We start from the raw sequence: 17,458 nt of genomic DNA, 5'->3' as shown, positions 1-17,458 counted from the left end.
AAACCAGGGTCAAATGTACCCTACTGCAGAAACCAATGGTCTACAGCTGTTACAACCAAAGAAAAAAAAATTTGGTATTTATTAGTTTATTCCTGTATTAAAGGGGTTTGCTAAAATATCCGCCATTGCAAAGCCATGTGAAAGGAACTAAAAAAATTACTGTAGTTGAACTTTATGATCAGGACCACATTTTAAGATGTAAGATCCTCTCTTTTTTGTAAACATTTTTGTTATGTTTTCTGGCTTTTTCTTCTTTTCTGTGATCAGTAACGAAATCCAACATGAAACACTTTGTTTATTGGAAATTCATGTAAGAAAAATTATTGTACTATTTCAGAGTAAGATTAAGAAAAGATCGTGGGTTTTCCATGAATGTATAGAAAGAATTCCTTACAACATAGATGCCATGAGAGAATTGTTAGAGTTTGGACTTAAAGGGACAGATTTACAGGCATTGTTGGCTATTGAAAAAGGGGAGGATGGAGGAAGGTAGGTCAATTTACTTTTACAATAAAACTGGTTCATTTTCTTTATTTTTTTATTTAAATCCATAGGCTACAGTGGTGTCCACACCAGTGTAAACTTTTTGTATAAACTTTACATTTTAGAAGGTAGAAGATCTGGATCCTGCATACTTTTGTATGCAAATACCTTATGTTTTGAAGTTTCCGTCTATCATATGTCCACTGACCTTGACTTCATTTTCATTGTTCAGTGACTGGTTTTTTTTTGGTCATAGGAGTTTATCACTTATTATAAGTAATAGAATAACCAAATTTAGTATATGTGTTCCTTGCAATGTCAAAATATCCAAAATGACAGGGTTCACCCTGACCTCTACTTCATTTCATGGATCAGTGAGGAAGATATAAGATTGGTGGTTAAGTCAGTATCTCAGATACTATAAGTAATAGGTCAACTCTATTTGATGTATAGAAATTGTAAAATGTAAAGACTGGCAGGTTTCATCTGAACTTGACCTTTATTTCAGGGTTCAATGAACTATGTTTAGCTTTTTGTGGTTTGGTCTATTTCTCAGGTACTAAAAGCAAAAGAGTAACTGTATTTCCTATATGAAATGATTATAGGGTGAAGCTGTCAGGGAGGTTTCATCTGACCTTGATCTCATTTTCATGGAAAATTGTCAAAGTAAATTTTTAATGGTTTTGTCTGTTAATGATGGTCAAATACAAATGTTTTTGTTAAGAGGGTAGTCTGTAGGTTTGTACGTACAATTTTTTGGGGCTACTCAGTAAACACTCAATTTTACTCTAATGTTGGTCATTAACTGTTAGCCTGTGTAATTGTATACAAAGACATTTGATAAATATTACATATACTTTTATAGTTATTGTATGTTATTATTGTTAGCAAGCTAAGGTCTCTGGGAATAAGTACCTCTTTTTCATTTTCAAACTGCTTTGGTGGGTTTTATGTGATTAATTTGTACTTTGTAGGGTATGAGATGTTTTATATATTATAAATTGTAAAGCTTAAATGCAATCTTGTTATCTGTTGTACTAAAATATTTCTAAGTGAGTCAGTGGTAATGAGTTTCTGGGCCACTATGAAACCAGTCACTTAACCTTTTTTGCCTGCTACTCTACCATTGCCTTGGACAAATTTGATAAGCCATGTCTAGATAGAAGAAGCTAGAAGCTGAATATTTATTTTTGATGAACCTCATTGACTTACTTGTTAAACATGTTTAAAATAAACTTGAAGTGAGATGAGAGTTTTTATTTGCTTCTTCTTGAAGGCCTGACTGTGACTTTAAGATGGAGAAAAGCAATAAAAGCAGTGTTTATTAGCTTTTTGTTGTGCATGAACTGATTTTATGTCATCAATGGATACTCCATATCCTTTTGTTTTTCTATTACTGTATAGCAGGTTATTTTTTGCAAGTGTAATATTTCACAATTTTCATTAAATAAGATACCCGGTATATTAAAAAATTTGGCGGTTCAATACTGTTATCAATTCCTTTGCATACACTCTTTTAAATTGACAAAACTTATTTTAGTGATTTTGTTCTATCTGCTAAAATAAGCAAAAATGTACGTCCCATGAAAATAACCCACTATACAGTATATTGAAGGAGTTTGATTCTCATGCTGTTTAGAGGATATACAAATAGACATGTGTCTACCCTGGTAAGTGAAAGACCAGATGTTGTACAAAGAAACTTTCATAAATAAGGAAGTTGAGGTCATTACAAATCGTGTCAACCACCAGTTCAGCAGAAATTTGAATTCTTATGGGGACAATCAGGGTGAATTTGAAACTCAGTTACAAGGTAGCTAATGAAAAAGAAGAAAACTTAAAAACCTAATTGAGTCACTTTCAAGGAGTACATAGACAACCAAAATAAAAGACCATGTGGCAAATTGATGTATGAATGTTTTATATAATGTACCCAAAAGTTAACAATGATTGTTTATTTGATCATACAATTTCTAATGTAGCTTAATTGAGAGTAGGTCATCAGGCCAGTCTTCAATATACCAAACCATCAATCCATGTTGGTACAACTAACTAGCTTGAGTACAAGCTTCATTTTGAGGCTGCTGCAAAATTGAATTGTTGATCGGAATATACCAAAGTTTTCAAGCTTATTACATGTATGAATGCTGCTGCTTTATTTACCTTACATATACTTGATATCAAAATTAATAAATAGGAGCATATAGTCATTAAATATCAACCATAAGATTTGCTCCTGAAAACCTGAGATGTTTATATTTCACAATTTAGTGATTGTAAAATTGAGAATGGAAATAGGGAATGTGTCAAAGAGACAACAACCCGACCATAGAAAAAACAACAGCAGAAGGTCACCAACAGGTCTTCAATGTAGCGAGAAATTCCGGCACCTGGAGGCGTCCTTCAACTGGCCCCTTAAAGTACATGTATAGGTAAACCAGGCCAATCTTTACAGGAACTTGCCATACTGTGACTATAGCTATAGCTGTTAATTTCTGTGTCATTTTGGTGTCTTGTCTCATTGGCAATCATACCATATTTTTCTTTTTAATATAATAATATAATTTAATTTAGGATGTAACATGTCTTCTGATTGGCTGACAGTGTTTTGTTTATCAGCTCATAGAAACAATTTTGTCATTTGAACGTGACGTCCTCAATGTTTTTTTCATGATTTACTCCGGTTTGAATGGAATTTAGAATTAAATTATAAGGAATGACTAATATTTTGTCTGTCTATTCGAAATAACATCCAGGGATTATTCAGAATTTATGGCATTTGGAAAAGCACTTATTGACCATGTTTTAAAATCTCCTATTTTACAAATCAATGTTGAAATCATTGACTGGACCTTTGGCTGTACTCTGAAATGTTGATCTATTTTAGCTACAGAGTAAAAGTTAAGACAACAGACAACATTTGAAACTGCAGCTTGTATGCGTACAAAGATGTCTGTGTTGCTGGGTTTAATTGACCTTAACCTAGTTTTCATGGTTCATTGCTTAATGTTAATTTTTCATGTTTTTGTTAGTTTATCAGGCACATTTGACTTATATATCAAATATATTTTGTGAATCAAGGTGAACATTGACAATGTCCTTTGAAAGGGTTTATTTGACCATGATCTCATCATTTTTATTCAGTTTTGATTATAAAAACAAGCAGTCAAGAAATTTCAGGATGTGCACTCTTGTTGATGTGTAGCAACTTCTAAAGTGCATTTTTACAAAAATAAAAGGAGCAATAATTTATAGTCAGTTTTATTGTTGTTCAAAAAAGCTTTTACAAAATGCAATTAATTTATGAATTTGAAATACAAGTTATTTTCATAAAAGCAAGAAAAGAAGAATTATATCAGTACAAGCTATGGAAGTTATTAAAATCAGTTAATCAGAATCCAGAAACAATATATATTTTGGCTTCGTTGGGTTCACTTTCATATGTATTACATCCTATGTACAATGTGCCTGTACTGTCTATGTCTAAAGAGTATGGAAAATGAATACCTAACTTGTCCTTAGTGTTAAGGTAATGAATGCACTGTCCTGTAGTATTGAGGATATGAATCATGTGATGATGATAGTCTGTAACTATAATATTGTCAGATTTTGTAGCCACCAAATCTTTAGGTTTCATAGTTTGTTTCTTGTTTATATCTGGATTACCGGTGTATATCCATCTCACTCTGTTTGTTTTATCTAATGCCACTATTCTACCTCTATATTATTCATCTAGAATATCAATGACATAAATGTTATTGTCACTGTCTGTAGTTATTTTGTAAGGAAGAGTAAATATCGACTTCCCTTTGCTGTCAGTATGATACACTTTTTCTTTTTCTCCATCCATTCTCATCATGATAACATGTCTTGGACCATTGACAGGGAAGGATTTTGGTTGGTTCTCCCTTACACCCACTAAGATCTTATGGTCACTTGTTACATGGACACCAAGGGTTATTAAAGGATTTACACTGAACTTTGTTGGATTCACTTTACTGGTACTGCAGGAAAGTATTGTAAGGTTTGATTCTTTTGTAGATAGAAGTAGGTCACCTGATGGTAGTAATGCCATGCTGAATATGCTTGTCTTAAAAGTGTGCAAATCACATAATGAGTCATTTGTTAATTTTAGTTTATGTAGTTTATTGCTTGGATAATCAGAAATTAAAATACTTCGGTCATCACAACAGACTAAATTGTCAACCATCCTGAACTCTGTTTTGTATTGCTTTATCACTTTAAATTCAAATATCTTTTGGTCATCATCAGATTCCTTTAATTCTCCAACGTAGAAATCTTGAACTACATTTTTACCTGGGACAAACTTTGGCAACTTTTTAAATTGAGGGCTGGCAGGTACTATTCTTTGTTGTCTTGAAATTTTCTCCTCTGAGTATATGTTGAAAACTTGATTAGCAATATTTGAATTTAAGGCCTGGTGTAAATTCTTTCTCCTAAGGTCTAAATCTTTGTTGATCTTTTGTGATTTATTTCGAGCATTATTCACTGATTGCATCAGTATTTCCTTTTTCTGATCAAGTTCTTTCAAAAGTTTATTGGTATGCTTTTCAACTTCATCCTTTAATACTTTTTCTCGGTTGAGAATATTCTGCTTTTCCAATTCATATTTGCGGTCTTCTGAAGATTTCAAAATTTCAAGTTCAGATAATACTTCTTCATTTTGATCTATTTCCTCTTCAATCTCAGAATTAAACATTTTCATTGATTTCAATGTAAGTTGATATCCTTCAGCTAGTTCAACCATAGTGTGTTTGTTATGAATTTGTGTTATACACAAAGGGCAGACAACTACTTCACAAGATTGACAAAATAAGAAACAGTTGTGTTCACTATGAATTCCACATTGAATGTTACTTAAATCTAGTTTATCTTTAATCTGTTGCTGGTGAGAAGAAATGTCTTTTATATCTATAATTATATGCTGGTCAGTTGATTTCACTTTTTTATGAAGTTTCTGACATTTTGTACACAAGAGAAAGTCACATTGTAAACATTTCCATTTGATGTCCTGTGATTCCTCACACATCTGACATAACATTGGAACTTGTCCTTTCTGAAATGATTTTGATAACGCCATTGTGGTGATTTAGTTTAACAATTTTGTCTTTAAATATAAGTCATATTCTTGATCACTTGATTATTTCGGTTGTCAAAATAATATCCCCGTGTTTACTTTTCTATTACCTGAACAGATCAAGGTTACTGTTATCTGCCAAGGTTATATGTAGCACATGATATCTAGATATTTAAACAATGTATCTAATACTTTGTACCTCTCACGCGTCCATTTAGCTTAATATTTAGATAAAGGAATTATTCTTAAATCTCAAACTAATTGTTGATTTTATGTTATAAAGATCATAATATTTCTGTCCTTTTTCTAGACATCTTCACAGTGATTTATTTTCTCAGTTTTCATGCAATGTTGATCATGTATTCACAGAAGAGAAAATCCCACTTTGACATATTCTTTAAAGATTTATATTGTTTTTTTTGTTTCTTTTCTAACTGTGAGAAAGTCTCATTATCAAACTGATATAATTTATTTTTATATAAAGTGTTTGGTAACAGTTAGAATTACAAATGCTTCAATTAGCTTAATCAGGAATAAGTCCTTTTATACAACTTACTGAACCAAAAAGTTGTTGAACATATATATAGATATAGTTTTCAGTGACATTTCCTAATTTCTTTTATGATATATTAATCAAGTATTGATTTTGTTTATGTCATCCTCAAAACAATGTACATGTAAAGTCTTTCTTGCTAATTCACTTCAAATTTTATTCTACTACCATACTTTAGGTTTATCCTCTGTGATCCGGAAGATGGTCTATATGAAGATATAACATTAGATGAGTTTGATCCTGAAACACAAACAAAGAAAGAGGAATTGAAGAAAGCTAAACAAGAAGAAATGTTGAATGAACTGGAATTTAAAAAGTTAGTTTTAAATTATAGATAAAAATTGAAATATTAGATATATAGTTGTAGGTTGCATTTCTGTAAATATTGACAATGCAATTTCCCATAGGAACTCCTTTTACGGCTAAATCTGTACCACTTTTACTATGAAGTTTTGAAAAAAAATCTTATGCTAGAATTAAAAGTTCATATGCACTACAATTTTTTTCAAAGGTCAAAATATAGGGCTGTGCAGCATATTTTCAACGTTTATATGCCCTGAACTTCTCAGAGTTTAAACTAACACTAATTTTCTGAACTACCCCTAAGGGTTATCACGGTTTTTAATGTAAACAATATGCACATGTTTATTTACTGGTAACATTCCCAAGTTATGTGTCTGTGAGATGGAATACAGAGAGATAATTTTATCTTTATCTAATTTCAGTCTGAATCTAGAACAGAGAGAAGTGTGTCGTGTCAGAAGAAAACTTCTTCAGTATTTGTACAGATTGAAAACTTATGAGGTAACATGATTATAAAAAAGAAGATGTGACATGATTGCCAATGCGACAAGTCTCCACAAGAGACCACATGACTCAGAAATTAATAACTATAGGTCACCTTACGGCCTTCAACAATGAGCAAAGCCCATACTGCATAGGCCAGCTATTAAAGGCCCTGAAATGACAATGTAAAACAATTCAAACCAGAAAACTTACAACCTAATTTATTTACAAAAAAAGATTGAAAAACGAACATATAACACAAAAACAAACATCAACCACTTAATTACAGGCTCCTGACTTGGGAAAGGGGCATACATACAGAATGTGGCGGGGTTAAACATGTTAGCAGGATCCCAACCCTCCCCATGCCTGGGACACTTGTGTAACAGTACAACATAAGAGCAAACTATAAAAATCAGTTGAAAAAGGCTCAACTCAGATGGATGCAAATAGAAATACTACACAGAGTGGACGTGAATTGCCTATATATTGTTAAATTTTATGAATATCAGTAAAATAAATCAACAAAAACACAAAAATTTCATATAGACAATATGACTATATTTTTAAAGACTACACAAAGTAAATGATTTCCAGAGATATTGAATATAGTGTGGCTTTAAATACATCAGCTTTAAATTACTCCATCCCCATAAGCCTATTCCTTATTGCTTGAAAAACTTTGTGCAGGTTGTGGAAATATTTTATCTGTTTGTTTGCAGTGCATTCTGGGAGGTGTCCATGCAGCAGCAGAAAGGTTTAATGAAAAATTCTTCCAGAAATTCAGATCAGAAAACATAGTGGAGATTGCAGTTAATTATGCCAGGGTAAGTCTCCATTGTTACAGTGCATTTTGTTGATTTTGGTGTGCATTTATAAAGTGTTGCTGATTGGTTATTTTTTACGAGATCTTTATTGCCCACTGATTAAAAAATGTGAAGTTTAAGATTAAAAATCAACGACATTTTCTTATTAAATTTGACCGAAAATGTGTATGCATTAAGAATATTTGGTTGAAATATATAACTTGTCTTAGCAAGAAATATAGTGGTAACAAATGCTTTCTTATAATAAATTATTGGAAATTATAGTGATTTTTTCAAAAAGTAAATTCAAACAATTTCAGAACGTATTTAGTGTTATAAAATACATTTTGAAATTTGGGAGATTCAAATTAAAATGGAAAATACTTATTCCTCAAGTTTTCTTTTAAATATTATATCGAAAATATGGAATAATATTATGATGTTATATTGTAATTCCTAAATTGTGATAGTGTTTGTTTATATTCATAATTTATATTTACAGGATAATAATATAGAAGCTTTAGAAACTCTGTTCACCTTTCACTGGGAGGATCTAAGACCTCACAGGTAATTGTCATAAGCTTATTGGAAACAATAATGTGTAGAGTATATTTATCTCTTTGACTTTAGCAATTTTGACTTCATTATCTAACAAAACCTTGATAACAATATAAATAGAACTGACCACTTGCAAGACAAAATTTAAGCTCTCCTGGCCTAAAAGGCCAAGTGAGCTTTTCTCATCACTTGGCGTCCATCGTCATAGTCGTTGTCTGTCATCGTTAACTTTTAGGAAAATCTTCTCCTCTGAAACTACTGGGCCAAATTAAACCAAACTTAGCCACAATCATCATTGGGGTATGTAGTTCAAAAAATGTGTGTGGTGACCAGGCCAACAAACCAAGATGGCTGCTATGGCTAAAAATAGAACATAGGGGTAAAATGAAGATTTTGGCTTATGACTCTGAAACCAAAGCATGTAGAGCAAATCTAACCAAGTTTAATCGTTTGTCAAGTCAAGATCTATTTGCTCTGAAATTTTAAGATGAATCGGACAACGAGTTGTTAGGTTGCTGCCCCTGAATTGGTAATTTTTAAGGAAATTTTGCCGTTTTTTGTTATTATCTTGAATATTATTATAGATAGAGATAAACGGTAAACAGCAATAATGTTCAGCAAAGTAAGATCTACAAATAAGTCAGCATGACCTAAATGGTCAGTTGATCCCTTAAGGAGTAATTTCCCTTTACAGTCAATTTTTAACAATTTTCATAAATTTTGTAAATTTTTGTAAATTTTAACAAAATGTTTTCTTCTGTAACTAATTAAATGGCTAAGTTCATTATAGATATAGATAATTGTAAGCAGCAAGAATGTTCAGTTAAGTAAGATCTACAAACACATCACCATCACCAAAACACAATTTTGTCATTAATCCATTGTTCTTTTGTTTAATATGTACATAGACCAAAGTGAGCGACACAGGCTCTTAAGAGCCTCTAGTTTATTGTTGCTGTAAATAACATAGCTGAATGAATATTTCATTTTAATATTGGTATGTTTTAGGTTAGGGATATTGTCTAATTTTCCAGAAACAACAAATCCACATGAATATAGGTCACTGCTACCAGAAGTTGGGTAAGTGATATAAAAGTTTGTTTCATAATATTTATTCATTATTTAGATTCATTATTAATATTTTCAATATTAGTCTGTTAATAGATGCAAAGTAATTTCTGAAGGTTTGAAGTTTGGTTAAATGATAATTTCATATACAGAATTTATAGTTTTGCTGGTTAAGATAAAATTGCCCTTTTAAAGAATCCTTCACTACAAAGTCACAAATATAACTAATCCCCCCCAAAAAAAATCATGAATAATTTTGATTATTGGTAATTGAATCATACAGGAAATTTTGAAAGGCTACCAAACTAGAACATTTTTGAAGAGGGTAAACTGAAAGTATACTTTTTCAGAATTCTCAGATATGTGGATTAGCATTTTTTTGTGTGTCTAGATTATTTTTTATGCGGACAGATTTGACAAAATTAACATTCAAAAGAATGATCAATGAATAACATACATCTTTAATAGATCGGCGTTTTGCATTTGCGCAGATCTGCATTTCATTTGCGCTGATTTTTTTTTTCATTTGCGCCAATTTTTTTACAGGTAAATTACAGGTGAAATGAAATAAGAAGTAATGTTATTTTCATTTATTATTAAAGACCTCTTCCGTCCGCCAGTTGTACACATATGATATGAATTGTCATTCATAACATCTATATAACTGTTGTCTCCTGCTTAAAATCAAGAAGTACAAACCTAAGATAATAGCACTTTGTTTATACTAAAATGACTAATAAAAATATATGTACAGCATTAAAATCCATAAAAACGGAATATATTCAAATCACAAATCTATTCTTTCCGAGTGTGTATAGGCAATACATCTAATATATTCCTTTCTTGTGATTTCCTCCTTCTATATGTGGCGTAATTGTCACTAACGAAGGCCATCTTTTCTTTGTCTGGCACACGTACTGGTGGGGGCATTTCTAGGGTTCGCATTTTCTTACAAGGAAGCTAGCTATTAAACCAAGAGTTCCAAATGGTGAAGTTGAATTCATCCCTTCGTTAATTTGATGGACGCCAGCGCAAATTGGTTGTCCGTTATGGAATGTGTACTTGCACATTGTCTAAGAATGTATGACATTTGTCATCAGAAGGAGCGGAGCGTCATATAATGTTAAACATGAAGCAGTCATCGGGAATTTCATTTAGGGAAAGGAATGATAACCCGAAACATTGGGATAGCAATTTACCAATTGCAATGTCACTTGATTTGTCTTTATACTCTGTGCTCAGCCAATATATAAGTATGAACTTAACTGTAACTTACCTGTAAATCCAATTAGGAAAAAATATAAAATCGGCGCAAATGAAAAAATGAAATCGGGGCAAATGAAAGAATGAAAAATTTCAAAATCGGCGCTAATGTCATAAGCCCTAATAGATATAAAAATGTATGAACCAAATCTTACAATGGTTTATGATTTAGTTTCCTGCACTATTAAAAGGTGCTTTGGATAAATATAAACTTCCAAAAACTAATTATTTGAGTTGGAGTAAATCAGAATCAAAGACACAGTAATATTATTGTTCTTTCTATGATTCAGGAATGATAAGTCAGTAATTCCTTGGGAAGAAGACAGATGGAGAGAAAAAGATTGGAGTGAGGAAGATTTTTGCAGGTAAAATAATAAAAGATGGTTAGAGACTACATTGTACTGCTTATATGAAAATTAAGCTGTTACATGTAGTTACATGTAATTAAGTAGGGATTACGTTTTAGGTTTGTTTTTAATATTGCTGATGTATAACATACAGTTAACTCTCGTTGTCTCGAATTGGTTGACTCGAAATTTTGGATGAGTCAGCGTTTTCACGTGGTCCCGAACTTTGTTTCATATAAATGTATGTAATTTGACTTCGGATGAGTCGAAATTGGATGAGTTGAAATTTTGTTGGAGTCTAACTAAATTTACGGTCCCAAGGTTAACAAAAGTATTCAAGATTAGTTATCTATCTTGAACTAATACACATATGTCAAAACATGACCTCCAGGATTTAAATGGATCGAAGAGTTAATCTGACAATACACATGTAATTTAATTCCCGGTCACTAACCACTGTATTAATTTATGACATGCTATTTCCACTAGTGTTAACCTAAGAAATTATATAAATAATTAGTGATACATTGTTAAAATTCATAAAAAAGTATTTAAAATGTTTACAAAACAATTAATTGTGATTTATACTAATGAGCTTGGGTGTGTATAAAGTGAAGATTGTGACCTCTGTAAATAATCAACCAAAAGCTACTGAATCAGCGTCTTTAATCTTGTTATATTTTCTTTTGAAAAGAAAGAGTGAGATTAAACAAAATGAAGAGAAATCTAACTTTTCTAAAATCTCATGTATCCAAGAATAAACAATTTTTTCACCGACCTGAATAATGAAACTAATGAATGGGAATTTCTCTCGAAAAAAATAGGAAAAAATTGTAACTGAAACAATAGAATAAGTAAAAATAATGTTATTATAATAATGAAAGACCATGACATTTAAATACATTGATCTGATACCAGAATATTGATCCCCTTCCCATATTCACCAGGATTTATTTTAGTTTAACCAAGTTCAGCAAGAGTTGTGTCCCTTGGTCTGTCAAACTTCCAGTTTTCGTTTGAGTCCAACTATGTGTATCTCAATATATTTCTCTGGTTCGAATGACTTCGAGATAATGAGAGTTAACTGTATATAATTTTGAATTTTAATTCAAATAAACATTCAGTAATACATTAAAAATAGACAGATACTACAAAAGCGGAAATTTGGAAATGAGGTGTATCATTGGACCTTCATTCATAGCAGTCTAAATTTTCCCAACTTAACATTCACCTGCCATTTTATAATAAAGTTTAAAAGCACATTATGAACTGCATTTTTAGTTTTACAGTTTAACTTTTCTTTCAATGACAACCTTTACAGCACATCTATTTTAATAGGGTTGTATTGAGTGAACCATGCAATTTTGTTTTATAATTATAAATAGACAAACAGTATTGTCAACATATTTAAATGGAGTGAGTTATTGATAGCTGGTTATTTAATTCAATTTAACACTGATATTTTTGAGAACTATCATAGAACCAGTTTTACCAGATCTAGGAGGTTTCTTATATGAGGAAAATCCAGGTCTCAAAGAATTTAGGTTCGTATAATAATTTATAACACTAGCCAACAAATTTTTATATGAAAAAACCTTACACTATATATATTATAGAGGAAGTAGTTTTTGATTAGTCATTTTGGCTTTATTGTCATACAACAGAAGTCTTTTAAGTATTTTGTCTGTTGGTTTTTATGCATAAGCTTGTTTAAATTTTATAAATTTTTTCACTTCCATAAATTAATGTGTTTTTCAGCCATTTTGTTTAATTTTTTTCTATACTGGAATTCTTGATTTAGTAATACCTTAAATGACTTAGCAGGCATGATAAAATTTCATAGTGATATTAATATTTTTTTTTTTCTCTGTAGAATGGCCAACCCAAACACTGATGATCTTTCTAAGTGGTACAGCTTCAGAGCCTGTGAGATAGAGAGGTTATCACGACAAGTAGACTTATCGGTAGAGTTAGTCAAACTGGCCACTGAGAGAGGAGTGGAGGTGGGTCTTACAATTCAGGATATAGTTTTCATAAACCTAAAAAATATCTACTCCTATAAATAAAAATTTTGATGTTGATTGTTTGAAATTGTCCGAAAAGAGCTAATCATAAAAAAGTATGCTAAAAGATAAATATGTTTGCAGGATATATAAACGAGAGAATGATTTTGTATACTAGAATTTCATTAAATTAGAGGCCTTTTATAAAAAAGTACAAAAAATGTAGTAGCAAAATTATTGCTCTTCTGTGAAGTTATTGTTCAATAAATAAAGTTAACAGAATTAAAATATCAGAATTATTGATTAGAATGAATATTTAATTTTTACAGGGTTTATCTGAACTACTAGATAACTTGGTAACCATGGAGATGCTAGTATATGACTGTTATGTGGATGAAAATCTGACCTTTGATGAACTACAAAAGATGGCAGACTATGATAAATTGGAACTAATAATGTCCAAGGTATGTCTTAGTAATTCTGCACAAAATAATGCTGAAGTTTACATGTGTTTCAGATCATATTTTTAAAAGCAAGAATCTGACTCAAATATGGATTTGAAAATGGTGAAATACAAAAATTCTTTATTTTTATTGTATATAAAGTTAAACAGTTAAAAGACAGAATAAAGTATTCCGTTGAAGAGTATTGAGGACCCTTCTTATTGAAATCATTAAATCTGAGAGGAAAACATGTTGTATGTATTAAGCCTTCATTATGATAAGTAGGTGGGATAATGAACTGCTTTGTTAAATACAATCCCAAGGTAATGTGGACCAGGACATTGATCTGACAAATGTTTTAAAATAACTCCGGCAGCAAATTAATTATATACAATATGACAGATATTATACATGTATATTATTCTACTATTTTTTTTTTTATTAAGGCATCAACAGAAATGTACACTAAGTGTCTACACAAATGGCAGATATTAAACATGTATATTATTGTTATATTATTTTTTATACAGGCATCAACAGAAATGTACACAAAGTGTCTACACAAATGGCTGGTACCTTTCCTACAGCAGTGTGAACACAGACAGCCTGGGACTTTTACTTCATTACTCAGAGATTACATTGTCACAAAAGCTAAGACAGATCTCACATTACCTACTAAAATATTTGAAGCATCTAAAGCGACTGTGAGTATTCTTTGAGATGAAATTTTGAAATGAGTTTTAAACATTGTGAAGATTGAATTGAAAAAGACGATTATAGTAGACTTTACTTCTATTGCATAGTCCAACTTTTAAACTTAGATATTAATGATGACTTGTTTTGAAGCTGAGACATTTCCACAGTGATTTAATTTTTGGGTTCAAAATGTAACTAGGGGTCTCGGTGGCCGAGGGGTCTGAGTTATTACTACTGTAATCACAAGCCAGTCAACACTGAGGTTGTGAGTTTGAACTCTGCTTGTTTGGGTACACTCGACTCCAATCTTAATTAACTACGATTGTTTTCCCATCGAAAGTCAGTGGTTTTCTCTGGGCACTCCAGCTTCTTCCACTAATAAAACTGGATGCCATGAAATAGCCTAAATGTGCTGCTTAAAAGTGGCGTTTTTAAAAACACCAAAAATCAAATCAAATCAAAGTGTAACTATTTTTCACAAATTTGAAAGCATGAAAGACCTTGTGTGATTGGCTACAGCAAGTAAAACATAATTTTTTTTACACATTTAAATTTTTAAAAATTCAGTTCTTTACAAACATTTAATATCCCCAAAGTTTTTACATCTTTATTGTGTGGTCTTCTGCACTTCAAAAACCTCAAGAGATTAATCTTTGTTGATTAATAGAAATAGCAATGGTCATTTTTAATTTGGATATATTATTTGTGTTCCTCTTTTATAAGCCCATTTTGGATAATTTATGTAAGAATACATTATCTTCATTTGCAGCAAAAAAGACCTATAATATCAAGTCAGGATGACGTCATGTCCATGGCCCTAGAAGCTCTATATGTTTGTGGCAGGTATGTTGTATACTTTTTTTGTTTTGAATAATCTTAGATGTATGTAAAACCAATACATTGTATATTAAAATATTGAATGATCTCTGTAAGAACACTGTTTGCTCTTTCTTTATATACAGATATTAGCTATACCACTATTTCACACTGAAAAGTGCAGATAGTGAAATTTGAAAGCGTTTCATTTCATTAAGACTTATTTTTGTTTAATAAGAAAGTATCATACAATTTTCACATGCATCACTACTCATTTTAAACTGGTGAAAAAAAATGATATGAAAACACATCTGGTTTGACAGTATTGTTTCATCTTTTTCAGTTTATGTCATTAATTTTTGATTGCTTGAACTAATTTGTTCTGTTGAAAATGCAAATTTCAAGTTTGTTATGTAGATGAATTTCATGCAAATTTGTTATTTGTCATTGTAATTTGTCATTTTATTTTGTAGGGATGATCAATTAGATTTAGCTTTAGAAATTTTCCAGTGTCTTCCACAGAAAGGATATGGGTAAGGTTACCAGGCCTTGAAGTCATAAAACTTTCAAGTCAGTTATTTGTACATGTACTCATACTTCAAAATCAACCAATCAAATTGTGGGATTTCATGTTTCCAGCATGATTTTTGTGCTCTGAGCACTAAGCAAAGTTTTATGACTTCAACCCCAGAATTGCTATTTTCTTGTTCTCAAATACTTTACTATGAAAATTTTACATATAATAATCTCTCAGTTGCATTTAAATCCAGTAATGATTATAGAAGTCATTGACAAAAAGTGTGGTTAAATATTCAAACAGATAGAGGTTGTGATCACTGTAATACACTATTCGTTGGCTTTAGTGGATATGTCTTGAATTAATTAATAACAAACATACGTAAAGACAACTAGTACAGTTATGACCTTGCAGAAGAAGGATATAACTGTTGAACTCAGTATTGTCATTTAATTCACTGTCAAAATATTTCATTATTGTGACTTAATGCTAAGGGCTGTTCTATAAAACCATACATGGGACCCTGAGAAGGCTTTTTGAAATCTCTACTAGAAGTTTGTGTCAAAGACTTTAGTAAACTAAAAATTAAAGTGAAATTATAAATCTGCCTCTATTGGATGTTACTCTATCATCTTCCTCAGTATCATATAAGTTTTAATGGAACAATCCTGATATTTTTCGTTTTATTGCTAAAAAATAGCTGAAGATATTCATTTTTTTTGGTAACACATTTTATAATATTTATATTTTTTATTTGTTATCTTGAAAACTTTTATACAGGAAAGAAACAAAAGAATCAATAAGACTGCACAAGGAAATAGACAAGCTGGAAAGACATTTGGGGTAATTTTGTCTAAATACAGTACAATATAAAAAAGAAGATGGGGTATAATTGCCAATGGGCAACTCTCCAAAAGAGACCAAAATGACACAGAAATTAACAACTATAGGTAACCGAATGGCTTTCAACAATGAGCAAAGTCCATACAGCATAGTCAGCTATAAAAGGCCCTGAAATGACAATGTAAAACAATTCAACAAGAAAACTAACGGTCTAATTTATGTTAAAAAACTGAACGAAAAACAAATATGTAACATTTAAAAAAACAACAACCACTGAATTACAGTCTCCTGACTTGGGACAGGCACATAAATATATATATATATATATATATATTACATTATTTAAAAAGTACTCTCATCTATCTTCAAATGAGGATAGAATTATGTAAGGATATATTGATTGCCTATAAAGTAAATGAAAATAATATTGAATTGGTTAAGGTTAAGAAAATACAATTAATAGCATGTTTATAACTGTATGACAAAAATGTGTGGAAAGTGCTATTTTACCCATGTTGATATCAACAAAACTGTCTACAATCATTTTCAATATATGATCGTTTGTTATGTTTTTCAGTGCATTAAAGATTTTACATGAACAGGATGTTAAGAAACCTCTACATTATATCCTAGAAACAGAGGTAAGGTTTAAATCTGTTTGAATAAGTTTTTTTGATATTTTGTAAATCAACTTTTTTTAGAGTGACAGTTGTTTTTGCATTTTTACTCTAATATATCAACTTACCAGCTTCTTAAGCTATTTGGAATTCCCCTCTTCTGTCCCCATGTATTTGTTATGTTTCATAAGAGTATATATTTTAATAACTCCAGTTATTTCCCTTTAGGTACTGCTTCAGTTTTCTTTCAAAACCATTGTGCACATGTCCTTATTTTTCACCTCATTGATGTTACTTTGGTTTTCTTATGATTTTAGTTTTTGCAATTTTCTTAATTTGTTCATATAATCTTAAGTAATTTTGTTTGTCTGGCCAGTTCTTTTGTTAAAAGTTCCAAGTTTACCAACTGTTCTCTATTATAGAAAGATGCAGAAGATGCCAAGATGTTAATGATAAGATTGACCAGAGCTGCTGGCAAAAGGTAAAATGAATCTAATAGGGGTGTTTGAAGAAACAACATAACTTGTATAAATAACATATTAGACTTTCTCTAATTCTACG

General features: G+C 30.9%; 2 protein-coding genes across 2 annotated transcripts in view; one reads left to right on the top strand and one right to left on the bottom strand.

Annotated features, from left to right (window-relative positions):
• Positions 1-17,458, top strand: part of LOC134716743 (NBAS subunit of NRZ tethering complex-like) — a 103,300-nt gene that overhangs the window by 47,346 nt on the left and 38,496 nt on the right. Inside the window, exons 6-21 of the mRNA XM_063579747.1 lie at positions 338-489; positions 6,313-6,450; positions 6,860-6,938; positions 7,643-7,747; positions 8,229-8,293; positions 9,293-9,364; positions 10,906-10,980; positions 12,432-12,506; positions 12,836-12,965; positions 13,295-13,429; positions 13,939-14,112; positions 14,874-14,947; positions 15,394-15,453; positions 16,218-16,280; positions 16,858-16,921; positions 17,320-17,378. Of these exons, the coding sequence (XP_063435817.1) occupies positions 338-489; positions 6,313-6,450; positions 6,860-6,938; positions 7,643-7,747; positions 8,229-8,293; positions 9,293-9,364; positions 10,906-10,980; positions 12,432-12,506; positions 12,836-12,965; positions 13,295-13,429; positions 13,939-14,112; positions 14,874-14,947; positions 15,394-15,453; positions 16,218-16,280; positions 16,858-16,921; positions 17,320-17,378 (1,520 nt within the window). The remainder of the gene's footprint in view (positions 1-337; positions 490-6,312; positions 6,451-6,859; positions 6,939-7,642; positions 7,748-8,228; positions 8,294-9,292; positions 9,365-10,905; positions 10,981-12,431; positions 12,507-12,835; positions 12,966-13,294; positions 13,430-13,938; positions 14,113-14,873; positions 14,948-15,393; positions 15,454-16,217; positions 16,281-16,857; positions 16,922-17,319; positions 17,379-17,458) is intronic.
• LOC134715753 (uncharacterized) lies at positions 3,780-5,664 on the bottom strand. Its single transcript, XM_063578168.1, has one exon. It carries the CDS (start codon positions 5,582-5,584, stop codon positions 4,208-4,210), a length of 1,377 nt encoding a protein of 458 aa, XP_063434238.1. The 5' UTR covers positions 5,585-5,664; the 3' UTR covers positions 3,780-4,207.

This window comes from Mytilus trossulus, chromosome 4, assembly GCF_036588685.1.
Source record: "Mytilus trossulus isolate FHL-02 chromosome 4, PNRI_Mtr1.1.1.hap1, whole genome shotgun sequence".
NCBI lineage: Eukaryota > Metazoa > Mollusca > Bivalvia > Mytilida > Mytilidae > Mytilus > Mytilus trossulus.
Note: the sequence above shows the minus strand (reverse complement) of the source record. Positions and strands in the feature narration are given on the sequence as shown.

What these genes read in the sequence shown, in the direction of transcription:
- LOC134715753 (XM_063578168.1), bottom strand. Translation starts at nt 5,584, where the DNA reads ATGGCGTTATCAAAATCATTTCAGAAAGGACAAGTTCCAATGTTATGT.